The sequence below is a fragment of the Bos mutus genome, chromosome 19 (assembly GCF_027580195.1).
Source record: "Bos mutus isolate GX-2022 chromosome 19, NWIPB_WYAK_1.1, whole genome shotgun sequence".
Classification (NCBI taxonomy): Eukaryota; Metazoa; Chordata; class Mammalia; order Artiodactyla; family Bovidae; genus Bos; species Bos mutus.
In genome coordinates, this window is record NC_091635.1 from 21,053,088 (window position 1) to 21,080,161 (window position 27,074).

The 27,074-nt window shown below is 46.1% G+C and overlaps 1 protein-coding gene across 5 annotated transcripts; it reads right to left on the minus strand.

The window, feature by feature from the left end:
• Positions 1-910: 910 nt before the first annotated feature.
• Positions 911-26,538, minus strand: PRPSAP2 (phosphoribosyl pyrophosphate synthetase associated protein 2). Of its 5 annotated transcripts, none has more exons than XM_070389610.1 (14): positions 26,405-26,537; positions 21,871-21,965; positions 21,498-21,648; positions 20,582-20,634; positions 19,997-20,063; positions 18,055-18,227; positions 16,256-16,371; positions 13,352-13,407; positions 12,089-12,237; positions 10,982-11,052; positions 9,663-9,809; positions 6,352-6,465; positions 5,541-5,619; positions 912-4,993 (listed from the first exon to the last, which is right to left on the minus strand). In XM_070389610.1, exons 3-14 carry the CDS (start codon positions 21,614-21,616, stop codon positions 4,974-4,976), a joined length of 1,164 nt encoding a protein of 387 aa, XP_070245711.1. In that variant the 5' UTR covers positions 21,617-21,648; positions 21,871-21,965; positions 26,405-26,537; the 3' UTR covers positions 912-4,973. The 5 variants fall into 5 exon arrangements, with proteins under 5 accessions (XP_070245714.1, XP_070245711.1, XP_070245712.1 ...); XM_070389611.1 differs by lacking the exon at positions 26,405-26,537 and adding an exon at positions 24,759-24,889; XM_070389613.1 differs by lacking the exon at positions 21,871-21,965 and having other exon boundaries at positions 911-4,993; positions 26,405-26,538.
• Between the last annotated feature and the right edge of the window lie 536 nt (positions 26,539-27,074).

The window sequence follows — 27,074 nt, forward strand, 5'->3', positions numbered from 1 at the left end:
GATACTGCCATGACAGCAGCCATGTCCTTCTACAGCCCTCGGGCCTCAAGTGGACCGCGAGGCCCTTGGCAGTGATTTGCATCTCTTGGGTCACTTCCAGGCACAGCAGTCCTAGTCCTAGAACGTGCTCTGTTGGACACTAGAGGCTTGTCACATTTCCTGTCCTCTTTTCTAGACCAGGCTCAAGAGCCCCTTCCTGATCATCCCCTTGGGTCCCCTGGTCTCCCAGCACCACGGATACTGGGCCCCACATTGAGCAAGCATCTGCCAGGGGCTGGGCCACGCTTAACCTTTCTGCTCACTGACCCGTTCTGTGCTCAGAGTAAGTGCTGTGGGTCACAGTCAGGGAAGGAATCGGGAGGGTGGCCACCTGCCCCCATCCAGCCACTTGAGGGCCAGAGCTGGGCTTCGGCCCTGTATCAACCCCAGATGCTCCCCAGTGGTGGCAGTGATGGCTTGGGTCCACTATGTCCCTCCTGCTCAGATGCTTGCTCACTGATTAAATCGGTGTATGCAGCTGGGCAGCTCTCGGTGACATGGCCTGTGGCTTCACAGAGCACTTGGAGTTTACCCTGACATGCAGCCCTTCCAGAAGTGTTAATGAGTGAGTGGCTGGCACTGGGAACACCGGCTTGCAAAGCCAGCCGTGACTGTTACTTGGTAACCGAGGCGGAGGGTTTGAAGATTAATCCCCCTCACATGCAGGACTCAACCGGGAAGAAGTAAGTCGCTGCTTACGGTAAACTCAGGTAGGCCCAGACCGTCCTCCCCAGCCACCCTCACCTTCAGCCAGCTAAGCTCTCAGATGTCTTACTCATTGTTGGAAATGCATCGTGACTCAAAAGGTCACTTCGTACTGCAGAGGGACCCAAGTGGGTAATGTCCAGATTTATTAAACTGGTCTCCTAAAGAGGAAGTAGCTGAAAGAACAATCTTTGGTCCCCTCTCCATAGCCTGGGTCTCAGAAGGAAATATACCACTTAGACAGAGTCCTCCACCCCCTCCACTGTCTGATCAAAAGGCCTGGGGAGAGACGGCCGACATGAGCTGATGGATGGGGCCAGGGGGAGGGTGGCAGGGGAGGGAATGGAGAAGAAATTCCACACGGCAGTCCAATCACAGTCTACACTCTCCTCCAGCCTCCCCTGACCACACTCGCAGATCCAACTCCTCTGGGCCAGCTCACCCAGGACAGGTAGACAAACAGCTGTCCAGCCAAAGAGTCACAACTGGTGACTGCACATAGACACACCATCACCATCCAGAGTCCAGAGTTTACATTAGGGCTGATTCTTGCGGTCGTGTGTTCCATGGGTTTAGATGTACACATGATGACACACATCCATCATTAGAGGATCACAGAGCATCTTCGCAGCCCTAAAAATCTAGGCTCTATGTATTCCTCTCTCCATTCCCCCACCAACACTTGATCTCTTAGTGTCCACAGTTTTGCCTCCTCCAGACCGTCATACAGTTGGAATTACATAGTTTGTAGCTTTTTTAGATTGTCTTTCACTTATTAAGATTCATTTTAGTTTCCTCCACATTGTTTCATGGATTGATAATCCATTTCCTTTTGCATGAATAATATTCCATTGTCTGAAGGCACCAGAGTTTATCCATTTACCTGCTGAAGGACATCTTGACGGATTCCAAGTTTTGGCAATTATGAATTAAACTGCTATAAAACTCCACGTGCAGGTTTTTATGTGGACGTAAGTTTTTTACTCCTTTCAGGAGATACCAAGGGGCATGACTGCCGGATCACATGGTAAAGTGTGTTTGGTTTTGTAGGACACTGCCAAACCATCTTCCCAAGTGGTCATTTCTGTATCCCCACCAGTGATGAATGAGCTCCTGTTGTTCCATCTGATCAGCATTTGATGCTCTCAGTGTCCCAGATGTTGGTCTAAGAAGTGTGCAGTGCTTCTCATTGTTTTAACTTGTAGTTTCTTGATGGCATATGATTGAAGGCATCTCTTCATATGCTTCTTTACCATCTGTATACTTTCTTTAGTGAGGTGTCTGTAAGGTCTTTGGCCCCATTTTTTCAGTATAAATTCAAAAGGTTTCCTGTCCCAAATGCCGCAGAAAAATGGATCAAAATATGTGGACAAGTTTTAAGAAGAAAGAATTCTATATGTTGACATTGATGTCTATTTAACTGATCAAAAACAAAGTCCTATTACTTTGTCTTGGTGGAATTTCAATAATAACAAATCAATCCCGGAATTTTCTTTCTAAAAATCACTTAAATCTAAGCATATTGTAATCTCACTTCCAAGTTTTATGGTTCATTTTTAATCAGGTTTTTATTTTCTAATGGAGATTTAATTGTTCTCTTTACTAGTCCTTTATCAGATGATTGTTTTCCAAAGACTTGTCCTAGTCTATGACGGGTCTTTTACTCTTGAGTATCACAGAGCAGAAGTTTTTAATTTTAGTGAATTCCAATTTATCAATTATTTCTTTCATGGATCATCCTTTGGTGTCATATCTGAAAAAAACCATTGCCATAACCAAGGTCATCTAGATTTTCTTCTAGGAGTTTGTTTTGACTTTTACATTTAAGTCTGGATTCCTTTTTTTTTCTTCTGCATGTGAATATCCAGTTATTGGTGGCTCAGATGGTAGAGAATCTGTCTGCAATGCCAGAGACCCAGATTTGATTCCTGGGTTAGTAAGATCCCCTGGAGAAGGGAATGGCTACCCACTCCAGTATTCTTGCCTAGAGAATTCCATGGACAGAGGAGCCTGGGGGGCTACAGTCCATGGGGTCGCAAAAAGCTGGACATGACTGAGTGACTAACACTTTCACACTGTCATCCAGTTATTTAAGCCCCGTTTGTTGAAAAGAATATTTTTGGTCCACTATGTTGCCTTTGCTCTTTGTAAAGATTGGTTAACTATATTTATGTGGGTCTGTTTATAAGCATTCTCTATTCTGTTCAACTGATCTGTCTTTTCTTTCAACAATATTTTGTTGTTGTTTTCGGCTTTGCCATAGGGCATGTAGGATCTTAGTTCCCTGACCAGGGGTCAAACCCACACCCCCTGAAGTAGACATGAAGTCTTAAACCACTGGCCCACCCAGGAAGTCCCACCACATTCTTGATTATGGCAACGTAAAGCTGGCTTGAAGAGAAGTAGTGTGAATATGTTCTTTTCCTTCAATTATTGCCTTGGCTGTTCTGAGTCTTCTATCTCTCCAATGTAAACTTTAGAATCAGTTTGACAAAATCCATGAAATAATCTGGTGGAATCTTTACTGAAATTTCATTGAATCTTTAGACCAAATTGGAAAGCACTGACATGTTGACATGTCTTCCTATCCATGAACATAGGCTATTTCTCCATTTAGTTTTTTTTAATTTATTTCATCTGTTTTGTAGTTTCCCTTATATTTTATGCCTATTTTGTTAGATTTATACTTAATATGTCATTTTGTGGTGCTAGTGTATATGGTTTTATATTTTTATTTTCAAATTCCACTTGTTCTTTGCTGGTATACAGGAAAGCAACTGACTTTTATCCTATAATCTTGCTATAATCACTTATTAGTAATGAGTTGGGAGTTGTTCTTGATTCATATTTTCTACATAGGTGATCATATCATCTGAGAACAAAGCAGTTTTAATTCTTCCTTCCCCATTTGTGTACCTTTTAAATCCTTCTTGTCTTATTACATTAGCTTGGATTTCCAGTACGATATTGAAAACAAGTGATGAGAGGGGACATTCTTGCCCTATTGGAAAGCTTCTAGCTTCTCACCACTAAGTATGGCGTTCACTGTAGGCTGTCAGTAGATATTCTTTAACAAGATCAAGTTCCCTCTCTATTCCTAGTTCCCTCAGCTTTTGTCATGAATGGATGTTGAATTTTTTCAGGTGCTTTTTCTGCATTGACTGATATAATTGTTGTTTTTCTTTAGTCTGTTGGTATGATGGATTATATGAAGTGATTTTCAACTGCTGAGAAGTCTTGCATATCTGGGATAAATCCACTAGGTCGTGTATAATTTTTTTTATACATTGTTGGAATGAATTTGCTAATATTTTGTTGAGGATTTTTGCACCTGTGTTCATGAGATCTTGGACTTTGGTTTACTTTTCTTGTAATATCTTTGTCTGGTTTTTGTCCTAGGGTAATGCTGGCCTCATAGAGTGAGTTAGGAACTACCCCCTTTTCAGCAGGAACAGTGTGGAGCTTGCAACAATGGTGGGGATGGGGGCGGTAGGGTGAAGTAACAATGGTTACCAGCCTCTTTGTACCTTTGTAGCAAGAAGTAGCTACTTGTTATCAGAGCACGGATCTCTGCTGTCTGGAGGGGACTTCTTGCCTATCCTGGCTCCCACGAAACTCTGGAGATCGCTCCAGGAATGTGTGCAGAGCTACCTGCCACAGGGTTGGGAGTGTGGGTCAGGTATCGGCAACTTTACTAAGAGCTGGATTTTACAAAAGTTAGCTACATTTACTGTCTAACACTTTCCCTGGAAGTTGCAAACCTTCAAGTCTCCAGAGTTCCAAAATCATGAAATGGATTTGCCACTGTTTAGACGGAGACAGATTCCTGGTGCTTCCTATTCCACCGTCTTCCACAAATCCTCCCCATTTGATTCATTTTTATTATTCCTCTTTATTGACAGCCTCCATTCGGTGACATATAATTCCTATACTTTAGTTTTTTGAGCATGTTTAAAATAAATTATTTAAAGTCTTTGTCTAGTACGTTTAAAGTCTGAGCTTCCTCAAGGAAGACCCTATACATGGGTGCAATCTTGTTTCTTTAGATGCCTCAGAACTTTTTGTTGTTGAAAACTGCTATTTCTAATATAATGTGATGGAAATCAGGGTCTTCTCCATCCACAGGGTCTGTCTGCTTTTCTCAACTGATTCTGTAAAGTCTGCATTCTTCATTGTTTGTGGCAACTGAAATCTCTGGACAGTCAGCTTAGTGGTCAGCTAGTGAGTCATCACATACTTCCATAAAACTCTGAAACCAAAAAAGAAGAGAGAGAACAGCATTCCCAATCTACAAGTGGGCTGTGAGTCCTGGGCATGCCATCAACGCTCAGCCAGGAAATCTACAACCCCACTGGGGCCCTCACTTCTTACTTGCACAGAAACCCAAGGTCAGACAGAGGTGCAAGTTTATGGCTTTCTCAGGCCTTTCTGAGCACATGCTCAGAAAGCAAAGGTTTAAGGTTTTTTAGAAGAAAAAAAAGCAATTTTTCTCTTTGTAAGAAAGTCTTCTTTTTGTGTGTGCATGAGCTGGAGGGGACTGTGGTTAGATGACCCCAGTATCTCACAGCCTGATAAACTCTAAGGCAGAGTATTGGGCTCTGAACTCTGATAGACAGTATGAGATGCTCGACACTGACCAGGGTCACAGCGCTTGCCCTCTGGAACCCCCTCCCTCCACACCTCATCACCCAGAGCATGCAGCGGTGCGTTTTGTTTCGAGTATGACTGTGCTATCAGACAAGGAGCAGAACAAAGCCACGCCAAGATGCAGACGGCAGCTCATGCCGACTCCTGACCTGACCCCAGTGGCTCAGGCTGATGTCCCAACTCCTCTCCTGGCGCAGTCAAGTGACTATGCGTCATGAACGTGCAGGGCCCTGGACAAACAGAACAGGGAACATTACATCCCAAAGACACAACTACACCACGCCAAGCTGCAGAAATCCCCACAAGCTGACCAACACTTCAACATCCACACGTGGATATTCAGCTTCCACTTTATTTTAGTTATAAAACAATTGCCAAAACACAAAATTTAAAAAAACACACACAAACACAGTATGTTTTTATTCCTTCTTTTGTTGCAGAAAATAAATAACCGTCACATATTCCATATGCTTTCTATAAAAGCGTTTCTAAAAATGTAGTTTACTGGATTTAACAGCATAATCTTTTTGGCTTTTCAACTGCAGTATCATACAGCAGATCATTTTATTTTACTAACTTTTTAAAAGCACTTGGGCTGCAGCAACTTTTGATAAAGGCCGTTTGTGAGCTTAAAAATCTTCTTCCAAGTTATTTTTTAAATAGTTAAACTGAATACAACCAGGTCTTAATTTATTCTATTTAAGAGAATATAGTTTTTCTTTTATAAAAATTGCCCCTCAAGCTCACAAACACCCAAATGGACATAAAAAGTGGGTCTGTCTTCATAGAAAGTAACAAAAGGAAGGAACAAGACACAGCCGGCCCCCATGAAATGCATCCAGCCAGGCATGCGCCTCAGAGTACAGATGCTCACGACTCCAGTGTGGCCCTCAGGACTTATTAAGAGGACAGTGTTCAGTCATCTAAACCTATGTTTCTGAAAAGGTAGGACATGGACTCCCCATTGTGAATCCGACGGATGGCTTCTGAGAGGGTCATGCTGATATCCACAGTTTTGATTTTGGGGCACTGGAGCTTCTGGATTTCATGCGGAATTGTATTGGTAACCACCACCTGCCAATCAAGAGGAAGAAAGGAGAGGTCGTAACACCAAGTAGCCTCCTGGATGGGTCTGAAAATGTGACACATTCTCACCCTTCTGAGTCCTACTTCCAGGACTGGGGTTACTCTGCCTTCAGCACGAGTTCAGTCAGTGTGAACACAACCTGTATCTGAGGTTAAGGTTTGCACCCACTGTGACAGCTAGAGACAGATGACAGCAAGTGTGGGCAAGGACGTGGAGAAACTGGAAGGCTCACTCACTGCTGGTGGGAATGCAAACTGGTTCAGCTGTGTCGGAAAACAGCCTGGAAGTTCCTCAAACGATTAAACATAGAGTTACCGTGTGACCCAGCAATTCTTCTCCTAGGTAAGACACCCAAGAGAAATGAAAACATCTCCACCTGAAAACCTGTACATAAAAGTTCATAATAGTGTTATTTACAATAGTCAAAAAGAGGAAACAACCCAAATTATGAATAGAAAGCAAAATGTGCTACATCCAGGCAATGAAATACCACTAGGCAAAAATAGCAGGTACTGACACCTGCTGTAACACAGGTGAACTTTCAAAACATTATGCTGGTGAAAGAAGCCAGACACCCAAGGCCATGTATATGAGAAGGCCGGGTTAGGTAGACCCGTTACAGAGACAGACAGTGGATCAGCGGCCACCTAAAGATGAGTGGGTTGAGAAGAAATGCAGGCAGACAACGGATAAGGAGTTCCACTGGCAGCCTGAAAATGTTCTAAAAGCGAGGGTGGTCATGGTTGCACAATTCTGTGAAAATATTGAAGATTATTATATATTTAATTTTTTTCATGAATTTGTATTGGAGTATAGGTGGCTTATGATGTGCTAGTTTCTGCTGTACAGCATAGTGAATCAATCACACATATGCATACATCCACTCCTCTTCAGCTTCTTGTCCATACACGGCATTACAGAGTATTGATGGGCAGAGTACCCTGTGCTACACAGCAGGTCCTTGTTGATCATCTATTTTATACATCATAGTGTGTATATGTCAATCCAAATCTCCCAATTCATCCCTCTCCCTCTCTCCCCCTTGGTGACCACAAGTTTGTTTTCTACATCTGTGACTATTTCTGTTTTGTAAATAGGCTCATTTAAAAAACCATTTTTTAAAGACTCCACTTATAAGCAATATATGACATTTGTCTGTCTCGTATACTTTAAATGGGTCAGTCATAAGGCATGTGAATTACAGACCTTCCTCCCATCCATCATCCAAGCTTTCACTTTACATGGTTTCAGCTACCCCCGTCAACCTCGGTCTGAAAACATCACATGGAAGGTTCCAGAAATAAATAACCCATACATCTTAAATCATGCAGAGAGCCAAGCAGTGTGAGAAAACCTCACACTGTGGTGCCCCATCAGGGAGGGGACTCATCCCTCTGTCTGGCAGACCCCACCCCAACAGTGACTCACAGTGCCTGTGACCAGCGGACCTTTATCTGGGTTAATAATGGCCCCAGAGCACAAGAGCAGTGATACTGGCAATTCAGATACACCAAAGAGAAGCTGCTAAGTGTTTCCTTTAAGCAAAAAGGCAAAAGTTCTCAAGGAAAGAAAAAAATTTTGTGCACTGAGATTGTGAAGATCCATGGTAAGAATGAATCGTCCATTTGTGAAATTGTGTAGAAGGAAACAAATTCATGCTGGTTTTGCTGTTGCACCTCAAGCCACAAAAGTTATGGCTACAGTGTGTGGTAAGTGCTTAGTTAAGATGAAAAAGGCATTAAATTTGCACAATAAGGTACGTTGTTATAATAGTTATATTTTATCATTAGTTGTTAATCTCCTACTGTGCCTAACTAATAAACATTATCACAGACTACACACAGGGTTCAGTACTATCCTGCACAGCTTTGGACATCCCCTGGCAGGCCGTGGAACCCATCCCCTGTGGATAAGTGGGGACTTTGGACTTCCCTGGTGGCTCAGCTGGTAAAGAATCCACCTGCAATGTGGGAGACCTAGGTTCAGTCCCTGGGTTGGGAAGATTCCCTGGAGAAGGGAAACGCTACCCACTCCAGTACTCTTGCCTGGAGAATTCTATGGTCTGTATAGTCCATGGGGTCACATAGAGTCGGACACGACTGAGCGACTTTCACTTTCCGGTATATCTCAATAAAGCTGCTATTTTTAAAAGTTAAGATTTGATAAAACATCTAAAAAAGGAGAAACAAACATTTTTCAAAAGCTATAAAAAAAAGTCAGCCTTTAAAAAAAAAAAAACAGAGGATGGAAATACTTCTCAAGTTATTACTTATAATACATATTTCCTACTTCCAAAATAAGCCTCAAGACAGTTCATAACAAGAAAGTCCACACACGAGACTTGAAAGGGACAGCCAGGGATCATGCCAAACCAGCACCAAGAATGCAATCACCTGGCCACCGTGAGGACTCAGACTGGCTCTCTGCCTGATCTTCCAGGAATGTACAGGAAACAGCACTTTTATTTCTTAAAAGATAATAAACATGTGATTCACACAATCGCTCTCCAGACACCCAGGCCCTGGGCCGAGGTGGACAGAGCAGAGCAAGGATGCCTGCTTGGCTCACTTCACCAGCCAGGCGCTGGGCCGAGGTGGACAGAGCAGGGCAGGGATGCCTGCTCGGTTCACTTCACCAGCCAGGCGCTGGGCCAAGGTGGACAGAGCAGAGCAGGGATGCCTGCTCGGTTCACTTCACCAGCCAGGCGCTGGGCCAAGGTGGACACAGCAGGGCAGGGACGCCTGCCCGGCTCACTTCAGCTGGGCACCACAGGCGTGTAGGAAGATGGCCAGCATGCCCTCCTCTCTGTCATGTCACGGGCATCTGTCCAGGGGGAGTTGGGCCTCAGCATCAGGCAAATAGGGTCTGAACCCACGTGCGCCTCATGGCTGCCCAACCTGAGGTCCCTGCATGTCTCTCACTCTCCCCACAGGGGTGTGTCCGAGCTCAGGGTGGGTGTGTGCCTGACGCCGGGCAGTACTTGCAGGGACCGTGTACTCCATCGATAGAAGTTACTAAAACTACCACCCACTGCCACTGTCAGGAGCAGAGGCCACAGCCAGTGACCAACAAAACAGAACCCATGCCAGGAAGCCACTCTTAACTCTCCACCTGCTCTTGTGACCTCAGGTCAGGGGCCCACGTGCACCAGCAGCTGTGCCCACACGTGGCCCGGCTCTGTTACCTCATCGATGGCAGACTCCTCGATCAGCAGGGGGGCGTCGGAGGACAGCAGGCCGTGGGTCGCCATCACGAAGATCTTATATGCACCCCTCTCCTTTAGGGTCTCCGCGGCGGCCAGGAAGCTGTCTACATCGTCGATGATGTCATCCTGGCATTACAGACGCAGCAAAAGACATGAGCACTTGTGCAAAGGTGAGTCTAGACCATGGGGAAAGAGGAGGGACTAAAGACATGTGCAGAGGTAAGTGTAGACCATGGGGAGAGAGAAGGGGCTAATTCTCCTGTGACATGCTCGCTGTCCACGGTGACCTGTCCAGACAGCGAGATCACTGGCTTCTGTGGAGTTCCCTCTGGGCCTCCCAGCTGGACAGTCATGACAGCTGTCACTTCATGGCCCCTGGGCCCTCGTCTCTCTGTCCCTACTGTCCAGAGCAACGCCCCACCAGGCAGGGGCTCCAGGAACACGCACCTGTATGTCCATGCCCAGTACGGCACCTGTTAGGAGATGCTTTGACTCCACCAGGTTCTTTCCCCTTTGGTGCTACTTTTCCTTATTTTCCAAATTTTCTCCACTGGGTGGATGGGAAATGGGGTCTTATATATATTTTTATGGTGGGAAGACAATAATTACTATCAACAAAATACACAGTCTAGTGGTTTCTAATCTCACAGACTCCCAGTACGAGGTAACAGAAAATACATATGGTGGTTTCTGTCCCTGGATCCTGACAGCAGGCTTCTAAAGCGCTTGTAGGTGCCTCAGTAATGAGAGCACGACAAGAGTCCCTTGTCTTTACTCGGTGACTCTGGAGGGCTCCTGGGCGGGGGCTGGTCCCAGAAAGACCAGGCCATGATGAGAAGCTTGGCATTTTCAGCTCCCTCCACTCCTCCAGAGAGGGGAGGGGGCTGGAAATGGAGTTAATGACAGGGTTCAGGGAGCTTCCGGGTGCGCCCCAACTCCATGGGGACCCTCCCAGCCCTTGCCCTGAGCATCTCTCCCTTCCTCTGGCTGCTCATCTGAGTCCTTCGTCACATCCTTTAATGAACTGGTGAACATTAAGTTAGTGTCTGCCTGGGTTCTGAGAGCTGTTCTAGGACATGTCCGAGTCCAAGGAGGGTCCTGGGAGTCATGTCAGACAGAAGTTGGAGGTCACCTAACAATTCCCAGTTTTTGGACCAAAGCAAACGTTTAGCCTAAGACACCCACCCACTTGAGACTTACCTGGCCATAGCACGATCCCCAGCACGATTAACAAGGTGAGCTGACAAGCTAACGAGGGTAAATATGACAACCAGTAATGACAGAAGAGGCGCACGTACCACAATGATGGCGATCCTGCCTCCCACGTCACCAACAACTGTGATTGGGGGCTTTTCTTTAGGAATCAGCACTGGTCAGAAGAGAACACACACACAAGTTTCTGCATCTGATTTCCTGACATCCCTTTATCTGCCTAAAACCAGAGCCCCCAAAAGAATTCAGTTGTCATAAATCCTGGTCCAGGAACAACACAGAAGCCTGGCTCTCATCACCCAGACCAGAGGTCAGTGCCATTCCTACATGGACATCGCCATGGAGACAGACACATGGTCCTGTCTCCCCCCGCCCTTCCCTAAAGAGCCATTCGTCTTCCCCTCGGTGCCCCTGCCCTACTCCCTTTCCCCTAAGCCCCAGATTCCAACCTCCTCCTAAAATCTGTCTTCTCTCTTGCTAATCTGTCTGTTAACAGTTTTATTTCACTGCAGCCTCCTGAGCAGTGAACCTGAAGAGGCTAGAGGAAAAGCTTTTTCTCCCTAACAGACTCAAACAAAAGCAGTATTTTTTTTTTCCATTGAAAAGGCGTTATTAAAGCTTGAAATAAGTTTCTTAAAGACAAAAACAAACTTATGCACAACTCCAACAGCCAGTCACAACCACATTCCTCATGCTCCCTCCTGGCCCAGGCAGAAGACAGTGAATAAGACACTCTGCCTTATTCACACACATTCCTTGGGTTTTCTCTTGTTTCCAGTCAATTCTTTCAGTGGGCTGCATAATGAGTTGTGCTGATGAGACATTCTTCACCAAGGCCTCCCCTCTGAACTATTTACTTGTCTAGTATTTTACATCAGAAATAACAGGACCATGAATAACTTGTGCACCTAGAGCTTTCTGCCCGTGTTAAACTCTGCTCTAGCACACACTACTGAGTGGACAAATGTGATCCCTGTTGGGCCACAAGTGAGTCTAAACTGGGCATGTTCATGGGTCTTGCTGGGATCAGACAGACCACTGCTAAGGGGCCATCAGAGATGCACTTGTCAGAGCCAGAAAAAGGTACCAGTTTTTGCCAACTTAAGAAACAGACAAGAAGTACTTCACATTCAATACAGAAATTAAGTCAGCCTTAAAGGCAAAGAGGAAGTGACCCAGGGCTCCGTGCTTACTGGGGATCTCCAGGCTGGGGTGGATGGCAGCCGCGCTCCTGACCATGGGTGGGGAGTGCCGCCCGTCTACCAGGTCAGACTCGGCGTCCTGTGCTTCTCCGTGAATCACCGCGATGCCCAGCCGCAGGCGCTCGGCGAAAGACTGGGCCCTAGGGAGAGCAGGAGATGGGTCACAGCCACGCAAAGTGGTTTCCACTCATGTCTACGGAGAAGTATCACAGGAACTCAGAAAATGAAGTTTCCCAAAGGATTAGTGAAAAAGGAGACTGAAGCCACCTCAGCTTCTGGGAATCCAGGACAGAGTGTGGAGAACCCACCTGACACACGTCCCCCTGCGGGGCCTGTGGGCACGCAGCCAGCGAGTGAGCCTGTGCTATAGGCTAGCTCACCTCCCTGAAGCCTCTGCTTCCTCGCTTGGAGCTATGCACTCTCCCTGCTCACCTGATTAACAGTGAGAACCAACACGTGAGGCAGAGCGTGCTAACGACTCAGCGGAGTAGGAAGGCTCAGATGACGGGGGCATTTTTCAGCAATAAAGTATTTTTAGATGAAGGGATGTACAATGTTTGTAGTACATAACACTACTGCACACTGAATAGACTGTGGTGTAGTATAAACATAACTTTATTTGCACTGGGAGACCAAACGTCCATTGACTCACTTTATTGCAACACTGCTTTCTGGAACCCACACCACCCCCAGGGCGTGTCTGTGTCTGACATCCTCTCAGTCAAACACAACTGCAGGTTCTGAACCCCCGTCTCATCAGTCACTCCAGTTACATGGAACTCTCAGCACTGCCCCATTTGCACACCTGTAGTGTCTGAAAGTTTTGTAAAATGTCACTTTTTAACACATACCAATCAGTGGCTTCTTGGCTGGATAGAATTATCTGTTAATAAATTACTGAGTTCTCTGAATAAAAGGCAGTAAACAACCTCAAAATATATTTGCTGGTATTTTAAATTGCAGATGTGAAGATGAACCACCAGCAGCTACCCAAGCGCAGGGCTGGGACTCTACAGTCCTGGACAGTTCCTGGTAGGAAATGTGACCAGCAGTCACAGACAGGGACTGGGACAAGGGAGGACGATGAACCATCACCTAATAAATGAAATCGGCAGACAGGCTGTGCACTATCAGTCCCCAGGTCAAAAAAGCAAGGGCCAGAGTGGGAGCTGCTGCAATGGGACCCAGAACATGGGGATTCAATGGGCTGGACTCAGGTGTGGTTTTGCACAGCAGCTGTGAGCACCCACCTACCTCTTGGCTGAGGCCGGAGACTTGGCCACGATGACCGCGTTCCTGTAGTCTGGGATCTGAGAAGAGGAGGGGCTGGGTGACTGCCATGTCTCCAAAGGCTGCTCACACCAGCTCCACAGTCAATAAAAAGCAACACCCCAACACACTCAGAAATGTCAGCTGGTCACTTGAACGTTTTCCAAAAAGAGAGAAAATTCAGAGTAAATTTCTTCTTTGGAAAATGAAGAAATGCCTACCTAAGGAAAAAAAAATATCATCAAGACATGAATCTCATAGACTTATTTTAAGAAAAAAGTAGAGTTAATCAGTAATAAGCTCATATCTAAGTGGCAGCAAAGACATTTTTATAAAATCAACAGGAACTCCTCTCACGGACCCCTGTTACATGTAGTTTCACAGCCCAAGGATGATATTCACTGGACCTGAATCAAAGGCATTTGTCAACTTCTAAACAAGTGACTACTTAATGTAACTGTCACAGCCGATGAAGAAAGAAACCGGCCTGCTAATGGAATCAGCCCAGCACTCTTTACAAAGATACTAAGAGCCCTTAAGAAAATAAGCAAATGTTGGTCTACTCTGAAGCCCTTCACTCTGAGCATTTGAGTGACCTGGATGAGGATGACGACAACTGAAGAGACACCCGGTACCAACGCCTCAGAGCTCACAGGATAGGACTAGTATGCTTTTCAGCTGAGCAGCAGTTGGCTGTTTCTGATTTCATCTGGGCAATATTTTCAAACCATGTGCTTAAAATCTAATCACTTCATTAAATTATGTTATTCCATTCTGATATATCCCCACTGATTTCTCACAATTATGCTAGCTTGGTGAATTGGAACATAAGCACTCACCACCATCTAGCACACTGCACAGTGCCTAGCATGTGGAAAAAACTAAATAACCAATACTTAGTAAACAAACAAAACCCTGATGAATTTGAAGAAGGTTCTATTATAGATATACCTAATTGGATAAGATGTCTCTCCATCTGGTCCATCTACACACATAAATAGCACAAAATATTTTCATTTTCGCATGTTCCTCATCTTTCCTGGGAGTCTTTATGAACTGTTTTATGTACTTCCATGCCTCATTGAACATCATCAAACAGCACCAAATCCAACCAAGAGGAGAAATAACTAATGAAGGAACAGTTACTAAAGCAAAGAAAAGGAAACTTTAAAAGAAAGGACTTTTTAATAAAAACAGGTCTACTTCCTCCTCGGGACTCAAAACAGGAAATCAAACGCATAAAGAAAGAACAAGTTGTTATGAAGGTGAAGGTTTTTATGGTCAAAGTAAGAAGCTGGCTGGTTCAGAGGCAGGATGGACGCGGCTGCAAGAAAATGTCGGTGAGAGCAAGGCGTGGAATTTTCCCACCAATTCAGTACAGGAGAAAGCAAAACTTGAACAAAAAACAGTTAAATAATATATAGACTAGATACAAGGTTTTCAACATCTAATAGCTCCTGAAGAAAGAAATGAAAAATCCAAATTACAGAAAACAAAATTCATAGGGAACGGAAAGGCCCCACTGAGCATCCAGTGAGATGGATGAAGATGGTTCATCTCACTGGATGCTGGTTCATGGGTCATAGATGTCCACAGACATGCCATGCGGAGATTTCAAAACCACAGCAAAAGGATAAAGCACTCTCTCACACGGGTAATTCTGTCCAAGTGCAGATTAACACAGCCCTTCAGACAATCTTAATTTTTGCAGTACCTAGTAAAATATTCAGAGAAGGCAATGGCACCCCACTCCAGTACTCTTGCCTGGAAAATCCCATGGACGGAGGAGCCTGGTAGGCTGCAGTCCATGAGGTCGCTAGGAGTCGGACACGACTGAGCGACTTCACTTTCAGTTTTCACTTTCATGCATTGGAGAAGGAAATGGCAACCCACTCCAGTGTTCTTGCCTGGAGAATCCCAGGGACGGGGGAGCCTGGTGGGCTGCTGTCTATGGGGTTGCACAGAGTTGGACACGACTGAAGCGACTTAGCAGCAGCAGCAGTAAAATATTAAAAATGTAGATACTTTTCAATCATGATTCCACTTCCAAGTATATTTCAGAAGAGCACTTAAGTACTGAGAAAAGCAAGTACTGCTTTTAGTACTTGAAGTACTGAAAAATAATTTTCAGTGCAACATTACTTAAAATTTTTTTGAAAATATTTCACTTAAAAGAATGAAAAATTAAACCATCTAATATCCAGCCAAGAGGGAAATGGATGAAAAACCTGTGGCTCATTTAAACTTGTGCTTTAACACCTAAACAGGCAGCTATTTTTACATTAACTAAACTCAAATGAAATCAAGGATTCCATTCTCCAGTCACACTGGGCACTTCAGCTGCCATTCTGAAGGCAGAGTGAACATTTTCACTGGCATAGAAAGTTCTATCCATTACAGTTGGTCTGATTTTTGGGATACTGTGTGGCAATCATGAAGAAAGAGGTAATCCTATATATCTGAACATGGGAAGACCAAGAGACACCAGTTGGGGAAAGGAAAGAAAGTTACAGAACAGGAAAGGAAAGAAAGTTTCAGAACAACACGAACAATATATCAACTCTTTCTGTCCCCACCCCCCACCCCCCTCCAAATCGATATCTGCAACTATGTGTATATTGTAGAGGGAGAGAAGGTAAACTCAGAAGGCACTAAGAGGATTCGGGATTCAGGACACACCCCAGGCTAGTGATTCTAGGCACCTGAGGTCCAAGAGAAAAAAGAGTAACTTCAGAGCTCCGCAGATGAAGAGTTTCAAGGACACCAGTTACATTCATAAAGTTAACTTTAAGCAGAACACGTCAATGTTAATTCTTCGTTGAGCCCAAGGAGATGCGAGATGCATTTTTCAGCTTTAAATAGAAGGTTGAGAAGTCTGAGCTAACTCACCTCCTCCTGAATGTACTGTAAGAGGAAGGGAGATGCTCTCAAGTTGTCAACAGGTATATTGAAGAAGCCCTGGATTTCCTTCTGGTGTAAATCCATAGTAATGAGATGAGTCAGACCTTTGAAAACAAAGCAGACACACACACACAGATTGTTTCATGACCAGTTGCACTGTATGAATAAGAGCTACATAAAACAAGATACCATAGGGAATAAATTACTATCTAAAATTACTCTCTCATCAAAAACTCAGCATCTTTATTCCTCAGATTCTTAGTACAATGAGATTATGAGATAATAGAAAATATATCTATTATCCTGGTCTCTGCCCCCAGAACAAAACTCCTAACCCCTTGTCACTCTCTCAGTGCTAAGAGCACCGGGAGCCTCTCTTGTTGTCACATCTGGTCTGTGACCCCGTCTCTGACACAGAGCTCCTGAAAGCTCTGGGGATGGGCTCCTGGACGTGGCTGGTCACCTTGACAGAAAGCTTGGCATTACCAGGCTTCCCGCCCCTACTGTCCAGAGAGGGGGAGGGACTGGACATGGAGCTGATGAATGACCACGCCTCCCTGAAGCCCCAAGAGCAAGGGCTCTGGGGAGTATCCGGGTGGTGAACACAGGGACGCCCCCTCTCCTAAGCAAGTGGGGACCTGGGCTTTCCCTCCTCAGAAGGGAAAGACTGGTGATTCTTCTTACAGAGAGATGCACAGTTTTCATACCAATTTAAAATAGCCAAAATCACAGCGATGGAGAAACGCCTCTGATAATTCTATGAGGGAGATTCCCTCTCCCTGAAGTTGTGCCAGTAGGCATGATAAAGCCAGATTAAGATATAATGTCTTCAGATATTAAGGTAAACCTCACATGCCTATAACTGGAAAAAATGAAGAATCTTCATCCCACTGGTTCCTTGAAGGATATCTGAAATTGAAATACATACAAACACACACACATATACACACACATACATATCATTCAATTGGAAAAAATGTAAAAAGCAAAATCTGCCCAAAAGAGCAAGAAAGCCTGGTGGCCCATCATGAGCAAGACTAGGTAGGAGGGCAGGGAACCTTCTCGGGAGCTCGGTGGCCCATCTGCTCCCTTCAGCAAAGTTCTCAGCAGGGTGTGCCTGGAGGTCACTGGGTTCAGGTCTGGTCATTTTCTGTTTTGGTTTTGCCTTCTTTGAAATGCTACAGGAGAAATTTATTCTGCAGTAAGTGTGTTACAAGGTAGTATGTGGGGACTCTTTATTCTCTTCTCTGTGCAAACTCTGATGTGTGCCTTCTATAGTCACATACACAAGTACACATTTGTGCGCATGTGCACACACACACACAAAGTAACAACTCTGAAATTATTGAGAAACAAGAGAGACACTTAGGATGTTACTGAAAAATGCACAACACAAAATAACACATAGGATTTGCAAAATATGCCAAGCTGTTGTGGGAAAGAGAAGAGGTGAAAATAAAGAGAGTTGCTGTGTTAGAGTAGCTGATTCCAATGCCTTTTCTACTTTAAAAACAGCCTCAATAGGACTGCCACCTGCCATTCCAACTTTTTAATCTTTTAAACAAAGAATTTAGGAAAAAATAAGTTGTCCTCACGAGCTTTGTGTTCAGAAAGTTTGGACCAGGAGCAAACTGTCAGCATGGGCGTCTGTTACAGATTCACCATCTGGAAGCGACATCACTCTGGGCACTGTCCAACGCTCTGAGTCAGTGAAGATGAGCTTTACGATTCCTCAGGTAAAAATGCAACTCCCAGACCCCCATCAACCATCAATGCCCGCCCCTCACCGGCTTTGCACATCATGGAGGCCAGCAGCTTGGAAACGATGGAGCCCCTCTTCCTCATCTTGCACTGCTTGCTGTAGGGGAAGTAGGGGACCACACCAATGATGCTCTTGGCACAGGAGGTCTTACAGGCATACACCATGATCAGGAGCTCCATGATGGTGGTATTCACATCCCTGCAACCCAAGGGCAAAGACCAGCAGGGAGGGTATCAGACTTGCCACGACCTCTCTCAGTCCCAGCTAAGCATCAGCAAGATGCCACGCCCGCCTCAGCCAAGACAGGCTCCAGACACACAGAAGAGACAAACACCACTCTTCTTGGGCCTCCATCAGTAGCCCCCACGCCACCTCTCAGCCAATGACTCTACTTCCTTTCCCAACAAGAACAGCACTGTTCACTCCAGTTTATCCAGGACAGAGCCCTAGAGGCATCCTTAGCTGCCCTCCTGTCCAGATACCGGCAGCATCTCACACTCTACTGCTGCCCGGGCTGAGGCCCACATCCCCAAAGGATGGCAACAGCTGCACCCACACATTCCCCCTGTCCCTGGCAGTCTGCAACCACTCTCTGAATAGTACCTGGCTGATCTTAGAGTCATGGTCAGATCACAGACTCTCTGCCCAGGACCCAGGGGTGGTTTCCCACTTGGCCCGTGGCAGATGCCCAAGGCCCCACAGGGCTCCTGAGGCTCCTTCTGGATCTACCCCACTCCCTCTCTGCACCCTACTCCTCCTCCATGCCAGTCCTCATGGCCACCTGAGGGCCCTCTGTCTAGGGCCCCCCATTCCTGCCTGGAATGACCTCCTTGCCAGCTGGCACCGGCTTCCAGTGTTTGTCAGAGGTCACCCACCGATCAATCCTCACTCCGGCCTCCTGCCACCGTCACGCCAGCTTCCTTGCACACTGTGCTGGTTTTCCCTAGAGCCCTCATCACCTCCTGACAAACTGGATAATCTACTTGTTCATTATGTTACTTGCATGTCACAGAACCCAGGTTCCATGAAGATCAGGATCTGTGATCTATTCTAATCTTTTATGCCTCTTGCACACCTGTAACAATGGCTAACACATGGCAGACACCTGACACATGTTTGTGAATAAGAGAGTGCATGAAAGAGCAATGGGAAGCCTGGAGCTTTCAGGTGAGCAGGTTCTCTGGATTACAGAAAACTTAAGTCAATGGACATAATTTTCTTCACTTAAAAATTTTCTTATACTTTTAGTAAAAAGAGGCACTTATTTTACATATAAATGCACATTTAGCATGAAGCAATTTTTGGAATCTCTAGGCTAAAAACTGATGTACTATACAAACTCATTTCTAGACATTATTAAAAACTGCTGAGTTAAAATTTTCATCTAAGAGGCCTTCAGGGACATGTGTAGACAGAGTGGCGTTTAATCAAGGAGTGGTACAGACACCTCACTGCACTGAATCTTCTACCCTAGCGCACACGCCTGTGACTCGACAATTTCTAGAACACACGGCTCCCAGACGTCATGGCAGACAGAGGCACACCTGCCTTCACTACTGTCTCTATTCTCCTTTAACTTATGATGCGGCAGGATGGCACCCAGTGACCACATTTAAATTATCTGCAGGAAAAGCTTTAAGAACCCAACTAAGCAAACACCTTTCCTGCTGCTTGTTCTCTTTGGGAACTAAAAGAGCTTCCCTCTAAGCTCTGTGAGACTCTGGCTCCTGACATTGCACGCCATAGGTGCTCACTGTCCCATGCCTCTCCCCCAGCGCGCGGCTATTCCCACACCGAAAGGACACAGGAAAGTCAGCAGCTATGTCAGAAAGATCAGCTGAGTAAGATCGAGCTAGTTTTAAAACAATCTTAGTCCTTCTTGTCTGGGTAACTCTTATTATACTAGACATTCAAGCCCAAACAGAGACCCAGAAAGCAACAACATTTCTGGTGGATAAGCTACTCACTTTGAAACAGTCTGAATGATGAAAACATCTTTTCCCCTCACAGATTCTTGAATTTGTACTCTTGTTTCTGGAAGGAAAAGGGGAAACGAGAAGGGTGAACAAGGCACATCATTTTAAAAAAACACATAAGAAAATCTGCACCATTCCCCAAGGTTATAAACTATGGAAACTGGAACTGTTACAAACTCACTACAAGGCTTTAGATTCCATGGAGGATAACAAACACACTGTGATTAACACACTTTGAAAATGCCACCTGACACCAGGGCCACGCCAGACACATGCACTCTGCCTCAGGGGACAGATTCAACCCAGGCCAAGCTCACGCTTCCGTCAGCTGACAGCAACTGCCTTTGGGTGAGGTCTGAGGATGAGCCTCTAAGTCCCCGGCTGTGACCTGCCCCAGATTCTCTATGGAGCTGGTATTAGTTGGGGTGGGAACACCATGATGGCCCACCCCTGTCTGCCTTCCTGCAGACAGAACTCACTGGACACTGAGGCTGACTGCTCAGTTATGGAGGGTGAAGGCCGGGCCAGAATGGCAGGTACCACAAAAAGCCATCACAAGTGCACAGGATCACTCACCTCGGTCAGGCTCCTGATAAACCTGCACTTTGCCCATCTCCACCCCCAGCCGCCTAGAGAAGAGAAAGACGGAAAAAGCGGAAACAGTAATAAAACAGATACAACACCTTTACTATTAAGATGGTTTAGAAATTGATGAAAATAAAACAAATTTAAAAAATAGAGATATTGCTATTATAACATTTAAAGTGGGTCTCAAACTATTCGGTCACCTAGCCCGTCACACCTCCACCCCACACCTATCCTGTCCTGGGGCTCCCTGCACTCCGCGGCCACATTCCTGCCTTTTCCTTTCTGCCTGGAGGACTCTGCCCCAACCCCCACTTGCTGCCATTTCCTGTTTCTCAATTCACATTCCACCCACAGGCTTACAGGCACCTGAGCACCTGAGCTAAGGCGGCACAACCTGCCCCATCGCTCTGATTTTCCTGCGCAGATCACTACCTGAAGTCATCCTGTTTGTCTGTTTGTTGACTTCCTCCTTGTCTGGCGCCTCCACTAAAGAAGGAAGGATTCTGACCGGCTTGTTCACTCTTACACCCCAGTATCTAGATCAAAGTATAGTACACAGCAGGGGTTCAGTATTTATTTAATAAGTTACTAAAATTATACTGAACTGTAACCTGTGAACTACCTACATATAGCATAGACCCTTCATTGTTCTCTGTACTCAAATAGCTCTATACAAATGTAGCACCTCACACAATCGCTGGCACTCAGGAGTCCCCGGTAAATGTCTCCTGAATCCACGTGTAGGAGTGATGACAGTTTACAAAAGGTGAACCCTTGGTGCACGGATGACATGCAGATTCACTGTAAAATAGCTGCTGTCAAAGTTAACACCAGCGCCAATATGCATATCAAACGTAAACCACCACTGGACAAGCACAGACTTTAACAGTGTGATTATACTCACTCAGCGATCTTCTTTGAAAGCTCCATACACGATGAATTTGAATTTGCTGAAAACAACACCAGACCCCCTTTGGTTATGTTCATCTTGGCTTCTGATTCAGGTGGCGCCACACAAAACATCAAAACCTTCTTGGTTTTCCAATTCTCAGTGCCTAGAAAGATACCAAATATGTTAAAAACGGTCATATGAGATGAAATACACCTGAATATTCTTGAACAGCAAATGAGCTGAAGGAAATTAGTTTTTACCATAATGGAGTCTTTCACATTGAACGTGTATATGGACAAGTAGGGAGTCTATTTGAATTTATGGAAAGATGTCATCATATGTCTCAATTATTTTCATGACTACTGGGAATAAATGATAAACTTACAAGAAAGGTGGAGCTGAAGAGCTCAGTGTTTTACTGTTTGCTGCTTAAAGTCAATTACGACAACCTCCTTTTAGTTTCTGACAACAAAATTCCTCCTGGATTAACACACAGAAAAATGGCAGAGCCATTAGCAAGGACAAGAACTGACTGATCCTTAAACAATGAATAAATAACCCATCCACACCCAGCTTTCCCTGTAATACCTGTTTACCCCAAACCACCCACCCCTACCCCGCTCCTGGCCTTGCAGCTGTCCTGGGTCCTGTCTAAGCCTAACCTGGTCATCTGTACTTTCCTCAACTGGAACACAAGGTTGAGCAGATTACAATAATCTTGAAGGAAAGTGACTCAGCCACATAACTGACCAGCAGCAGGGCACACAGAAAGACCCTGGCCTAGTGGCCTTCAGAGTCATCCACATGTTCCTCCTCCTTCCACTCTGGGGCAAGTGTCCTGATGGAGAAAGGCAGGCAGAGGACTGGGTGCAGGATCAGCAGCCCAGGAGGCCTGGGGGGATGGAGGAGTCTTTTGAGCAAGCCTGCCGCGTTAACGCAGCCGTTATGTTTATGCTCTTGGAAGGCTGGTGGAGGGAGGAAAAGCCTGGAGCCCATATCTTATTTGTTATTTTTAAATTTTAATTACACAAGTACCTTCTCCTTGTAAAAAACTGAAACATGAGCGTTTAGACTAAGGTCACCAGCTCCGATCGGATCCCAGGCTCCTCCCACCCACCTCCCGGAAGAGATAGTTCTTATTACTGGTTTGATACAGATACCATTGGGCTGTTTACACATTCACACATGTGATCCCCATTTTTTAAAAATGTATAAAAATTCATTTGTAACATAAAAAGGGACCATCATACAAATCTATCTCTAATCTGCTTTATTTTGAAACGATATATTTGAGAACCCAAGGAGAAAGCATAGACCCATCCTGTACTTTTTAACTTTGCCAGTGCTCCCTGGTGCAGCCAGGCTGCACTCGCAGGTCACCAACCCAAACAGGCCTCCCTGTGCGTGCGTCTCCCTCTGCAGTAACTGCCAGGGGGAGCCAAGGGGGCACGGGTGGGTGACTCATGGTCCCACAAGCAGGCTAGGAGAAAACACTTCCTCTTCAGAGGCCTTCCACAATGGGAAACATGGGCCATCCCACTGGACTTGGCCTATTAATTACAAACAGAAACATATGAACAACTGGCCAAAGCCCTAAGGAGACCAAGAAGGACCACTGGTGTGTATAGCGGAAAGCAGCTTTGGAGCAGGGATGAGCAAGGTACATGCAGGCCAAAACAGGTTATTTCTGTAAATAAAACTATACTGGAACACAGCCATGCTCACTGTTTACAAACTGTCCGTGGATGCAATGGTAGAGTTAGGTGTGGGCTGCAAAACCTAAAATATTACCTGGCCCCCTACAGAAAATGCATGCCGACCCAGCTTTATAGCATAGCGTTGGGCAGGGGGGCTGGTGCAAATGAAAGAAAGAATACTGTTTAACCCCCAACACTCAGAATTGGAGGAGATCCTGGTTGTCTTCTAACACCACCTCTCAACCCCTCTATGGCTGTGTTTAGGAACAGAGGTCTGGAAAAGGAAACCACAACAAAAATAAAACTCATCCTCCTGTAGTTATGAACACAGGCTTTAGAGTCAATCCAGGTTTGCATCTTAGCTCCTATTTGCCCTCAACTTACTGCAAGATCTCACATAAACTAACCTCTCTCACCCTCATCCATGCCACTGTGAATACTGACCTTACAGGGTCACTGTAAGATGAGCTCCTGTACAGCACTTAACACACTGCCCCACATACAGGATACCCTTGGTAAATCGAAGCTACGAGGAGTCAGCTTGTAATATGTTCACTATCTACTGAACAAGCACGTAATATGCATGGGGGTGGCAACCTTTTTACATCCCCCAGTCTTCAAATAAGAAGCTTCTTAAAGGAAAACGGTGTTCTTGAGTGGACATGTAATACTGAGAATCACAGTGTCTGAGGGGCAGGAAGAGTCCTCAGAAGTAACTCAGTCCATCTCTAGGATTCCTACCAACAAGCCACTCCAGACATCTGAATAGCCCGGACCCAATGCTCACACCGAGGGATGTCCCAGCCATTCCAATCCTTCCTCAGAATACACAATGATTGCTTTCCTGGCAGCTGCCACCTCTGGGCCTTCTCCTTTCCTTGAAGATTTATGGGAAACCTCAAATTCCTTCTCCCCTCGGCAGTCCTCAGCCTATCTCAAGATGGCACTCTTGGCCTGGGCCTGGCATTACTGATCATGGTTTAAGTCCTTTATCACTGACCATGCTCTCTAGGGTTCCAGTCCAGGCAGCAGGTTTCAATAGTGGAAACCTAAGACCCCAACATGCCACAGGCAGGGAAATTGGGAACAGGTTATCAATACAGCCAAGTTCTCCGACTGTCCATCTCAAGAGCTTGTCAAACAACAGAACTAGCTGCTAGTTTCAGTTCTCCTTTTCCTATTGTAAATTCAAACTGTGTCCTTTACCAAGCTTCAGGAAGAGTTTTAAAGAGAATCCTCAGAAGCAAGATAATCACCGGGATGGAGGGGCAGAAAGTTCATTAGCACAAGGCTTTAGTGTTAACAGAGTGTAAAGACAACATTCCCATTTCTCCTCCCATAAACTTCAGTTGCCCTTACATTTATTTATCCTAAATTAACTCTGGAATGTGTGAGAATTATATATAACGCATGAAAACACACCCTTTCCACAGAATCTCAGCACCTCACACAAAGTGGGTCGTACTTCTCTTTGAATGAGACAGGGCAATCTGCTAAGTCTCATGAACCAAACCTCACTGAAAGACCACTTGCTCTGTAAGTGCTAGCAGTCATCGTAAAAAAAACTCATCCACACCTCAGATGAGAAAGGCTGGCATCAAGGTGTGTAAACACCCTCCATCGGAAATTCACGCTCCTCCACTGCCGCTGGAGTCGCAGTGTCAATATCCAATTTGTCTCCCCAGTTACCACCTACGCATTCTTGGCTTTCCCCTAAGGACAAGAGATAGAAGCCTGCTAAAAACAGCTACCCCAGCAAATTTAAGGCTCAGGACAACAGAGACTTTTTCCACTATGCTGTTCTCTGCTGTGTACCCAGGGCCTAGAACAGCACCTGGCAGATGGAGAGGCTCAGTACACGTCTGCAGATAACACATGTTGGTGGAATAAAGCCTGACCTCGTTGAGCTGCACTGATTAACACACAGAGTTGAAAGCAGTTTGCAAGCTCAAAGGCACCATAAAGAATTATTATTTTTATTCTGATGTTCTTCACATTTTGGGGATGTGAATTCTGAAAGAATTAGAAGGGCAAAGCCTAGATGTAATTAAGTCCCCATGCCTCTGGGATCCCAGGCACTCAGCTGTCTCTCCATCAGAATGTTTTCTTTCAGCTAAATACCATTTTCTGAGTGCTCTGAATTCTTATGACAACTCAATAAAGCAGGTATTACACTACAAGTTGACCCCTTTCAGACACAGTGCTAGGGGGCAGGGTGAGGCTTGGAGATGAAGATACTTCCTTCAGGTGGCCCTCCTGGAAGCAGAGGACACCAGGTCAGCTTCAGCTTGTCTCCCAAAACCAAGGAGGGTGACCTAACACCCCGCATTACAGGGGGGTAGGACCTGACAAACACCAGGTTAAAAAAACGTCTGTAGTAAACTCGCCTTGTTTGGAGAACAATTTTTATCACGTGCCAAAGAAAGAACACATGACTCGGTATTTCCCCTTTGGAGAATTTATTGTAGGGAAAGAAGGAAAAAGCTCAATGATGGCCACTGCATGCTTTTTCTAGGAGGACGACCCGTGAACATATGGAAAAGTTACATAATGGGGGTAATTAAGTAAAACTCTGAATATACATTCAATAGAATAAAAAACGGTATATATCCGAGACTGTGTGAAAGTGCTTATGTTAAGCGGGTGCAGAGCCGAGCTGCATCTCCTCCAAGCTGAACTGGGTGATAAGGGCAATGGACCAAGTCGGGACAGGAATACGGAGAAGACGGGCAGGACTTTGTGGGGTTCAATAATGTGGGCGAATCACTTATACTTGTGTACGGAACATCTTCACACACGAGAAATTATACTTTCTCACTCCAAATCTCCATCCTGAATTTCTTACTCCTTGCAAAAGCTACACACCCAAACCGCGTCAGTGTCAATAAAAGGGCGAAAAATCCGCACCATCACTGTGCAGTCGCGGTGGGGAGGCGGGGGGACCCTGAACAGCAGAAGCCTGCCTCGCAGCCACATCCCGGCCGCGGAAGAAAGCATCTTTCCGGGCGACAGAGGCCGGCCCGGCACCGCGCTTCCGCCCGCGGCCGCAGGTTCCGGACCAGCGGGACCGGCCTCGCGCCAGGCCCGCGGACCCCGACAGACCGGACCGCGCTGAGGGCGGCACGCGGCCGGCCCCCGCCGAGCCCCCCGCCCCTGCACCTGAGACCCACAGGCCCGGCCCGCCGGCCGCGCCACCACCGTCACCGGCTCCCGCCCGCCTACCTGGCCCCGACCCCAGCCCCGGCCCCGCCGCAGCTTCCGCTGCCGAAGGAGGAGAGCGCCGGTCCCCAGGCGGCCTGTCCAGGAGCAAAATGGCGACTCGGAGCGCGAGAACAGCGTCCGAGGCGACAGCGAGGCCTGGGGGCGGGGCCACGTGGGCGAGGCCTCAGGAGAGACCCCTCTACGGGGGCGGGACCCACCGAGGGGAGGGGCGGGGTCTTCGAGTCCAGTAGGAAGGTGCTAGGCCGGACGAGGGGCGGGGCGAGGTCGTGAGAGGGGCGGGGCCGACTGGAGGGGTGGGGCCGGATCGGGCGAGGGGCGGGGCAGGGCCTCCAGTACTAGAGACTCAAGATCATCACCGACATGTGAAAGCGAGTGCGGACTTGCTGTTTGGAATTACAAATGTCTGGGTTCAAGTCTTTACTGGCCTGTAACCTTCACTGCAGATGGTGACTGCAGCCATGAAATTAAAAGACGCTTACTCCTTGGAAGGAACGTTATGACCAACCTAGATAGCATATTGAAAAGTAGAGACATTACTTTGCCAACAAAGGTCCGTCTTGTCAAGGCTATGGTTTTTCCAGTGGTCACGTATGGATGTGAGAGTTGGACCGTAAAGAAAGCTGAGCGCTGAAGAACTGATGCTTTGGAACTGTGGTGTTGGAGAAGACTC

Excerpts from the sequence above, each read along its gene's own strand:
- PRPSAP2 (XM_070389613.1), bottom strand. The coding sequence starts at position 21,616 with ATGTTTTGTGTGGCGCCACCTGAATCAGAAGCCAAGATGAACATAACC. Across the intron at positions 9,810-10,981 it reads GCAGGATCGCCATCATTGTG|GATGACATCATCGACGATGT; the intron begins GTACGTGCGCCT and ends CTGTAATGCCAG. Across the intron at positions 6,466-9,662 it reads AGGAGTCTGCCATCGATGAG|GTGGTGGTTACCAATACAAT; the intron begins GTAACAGAGCCG and ends CTTGATTGGCAG.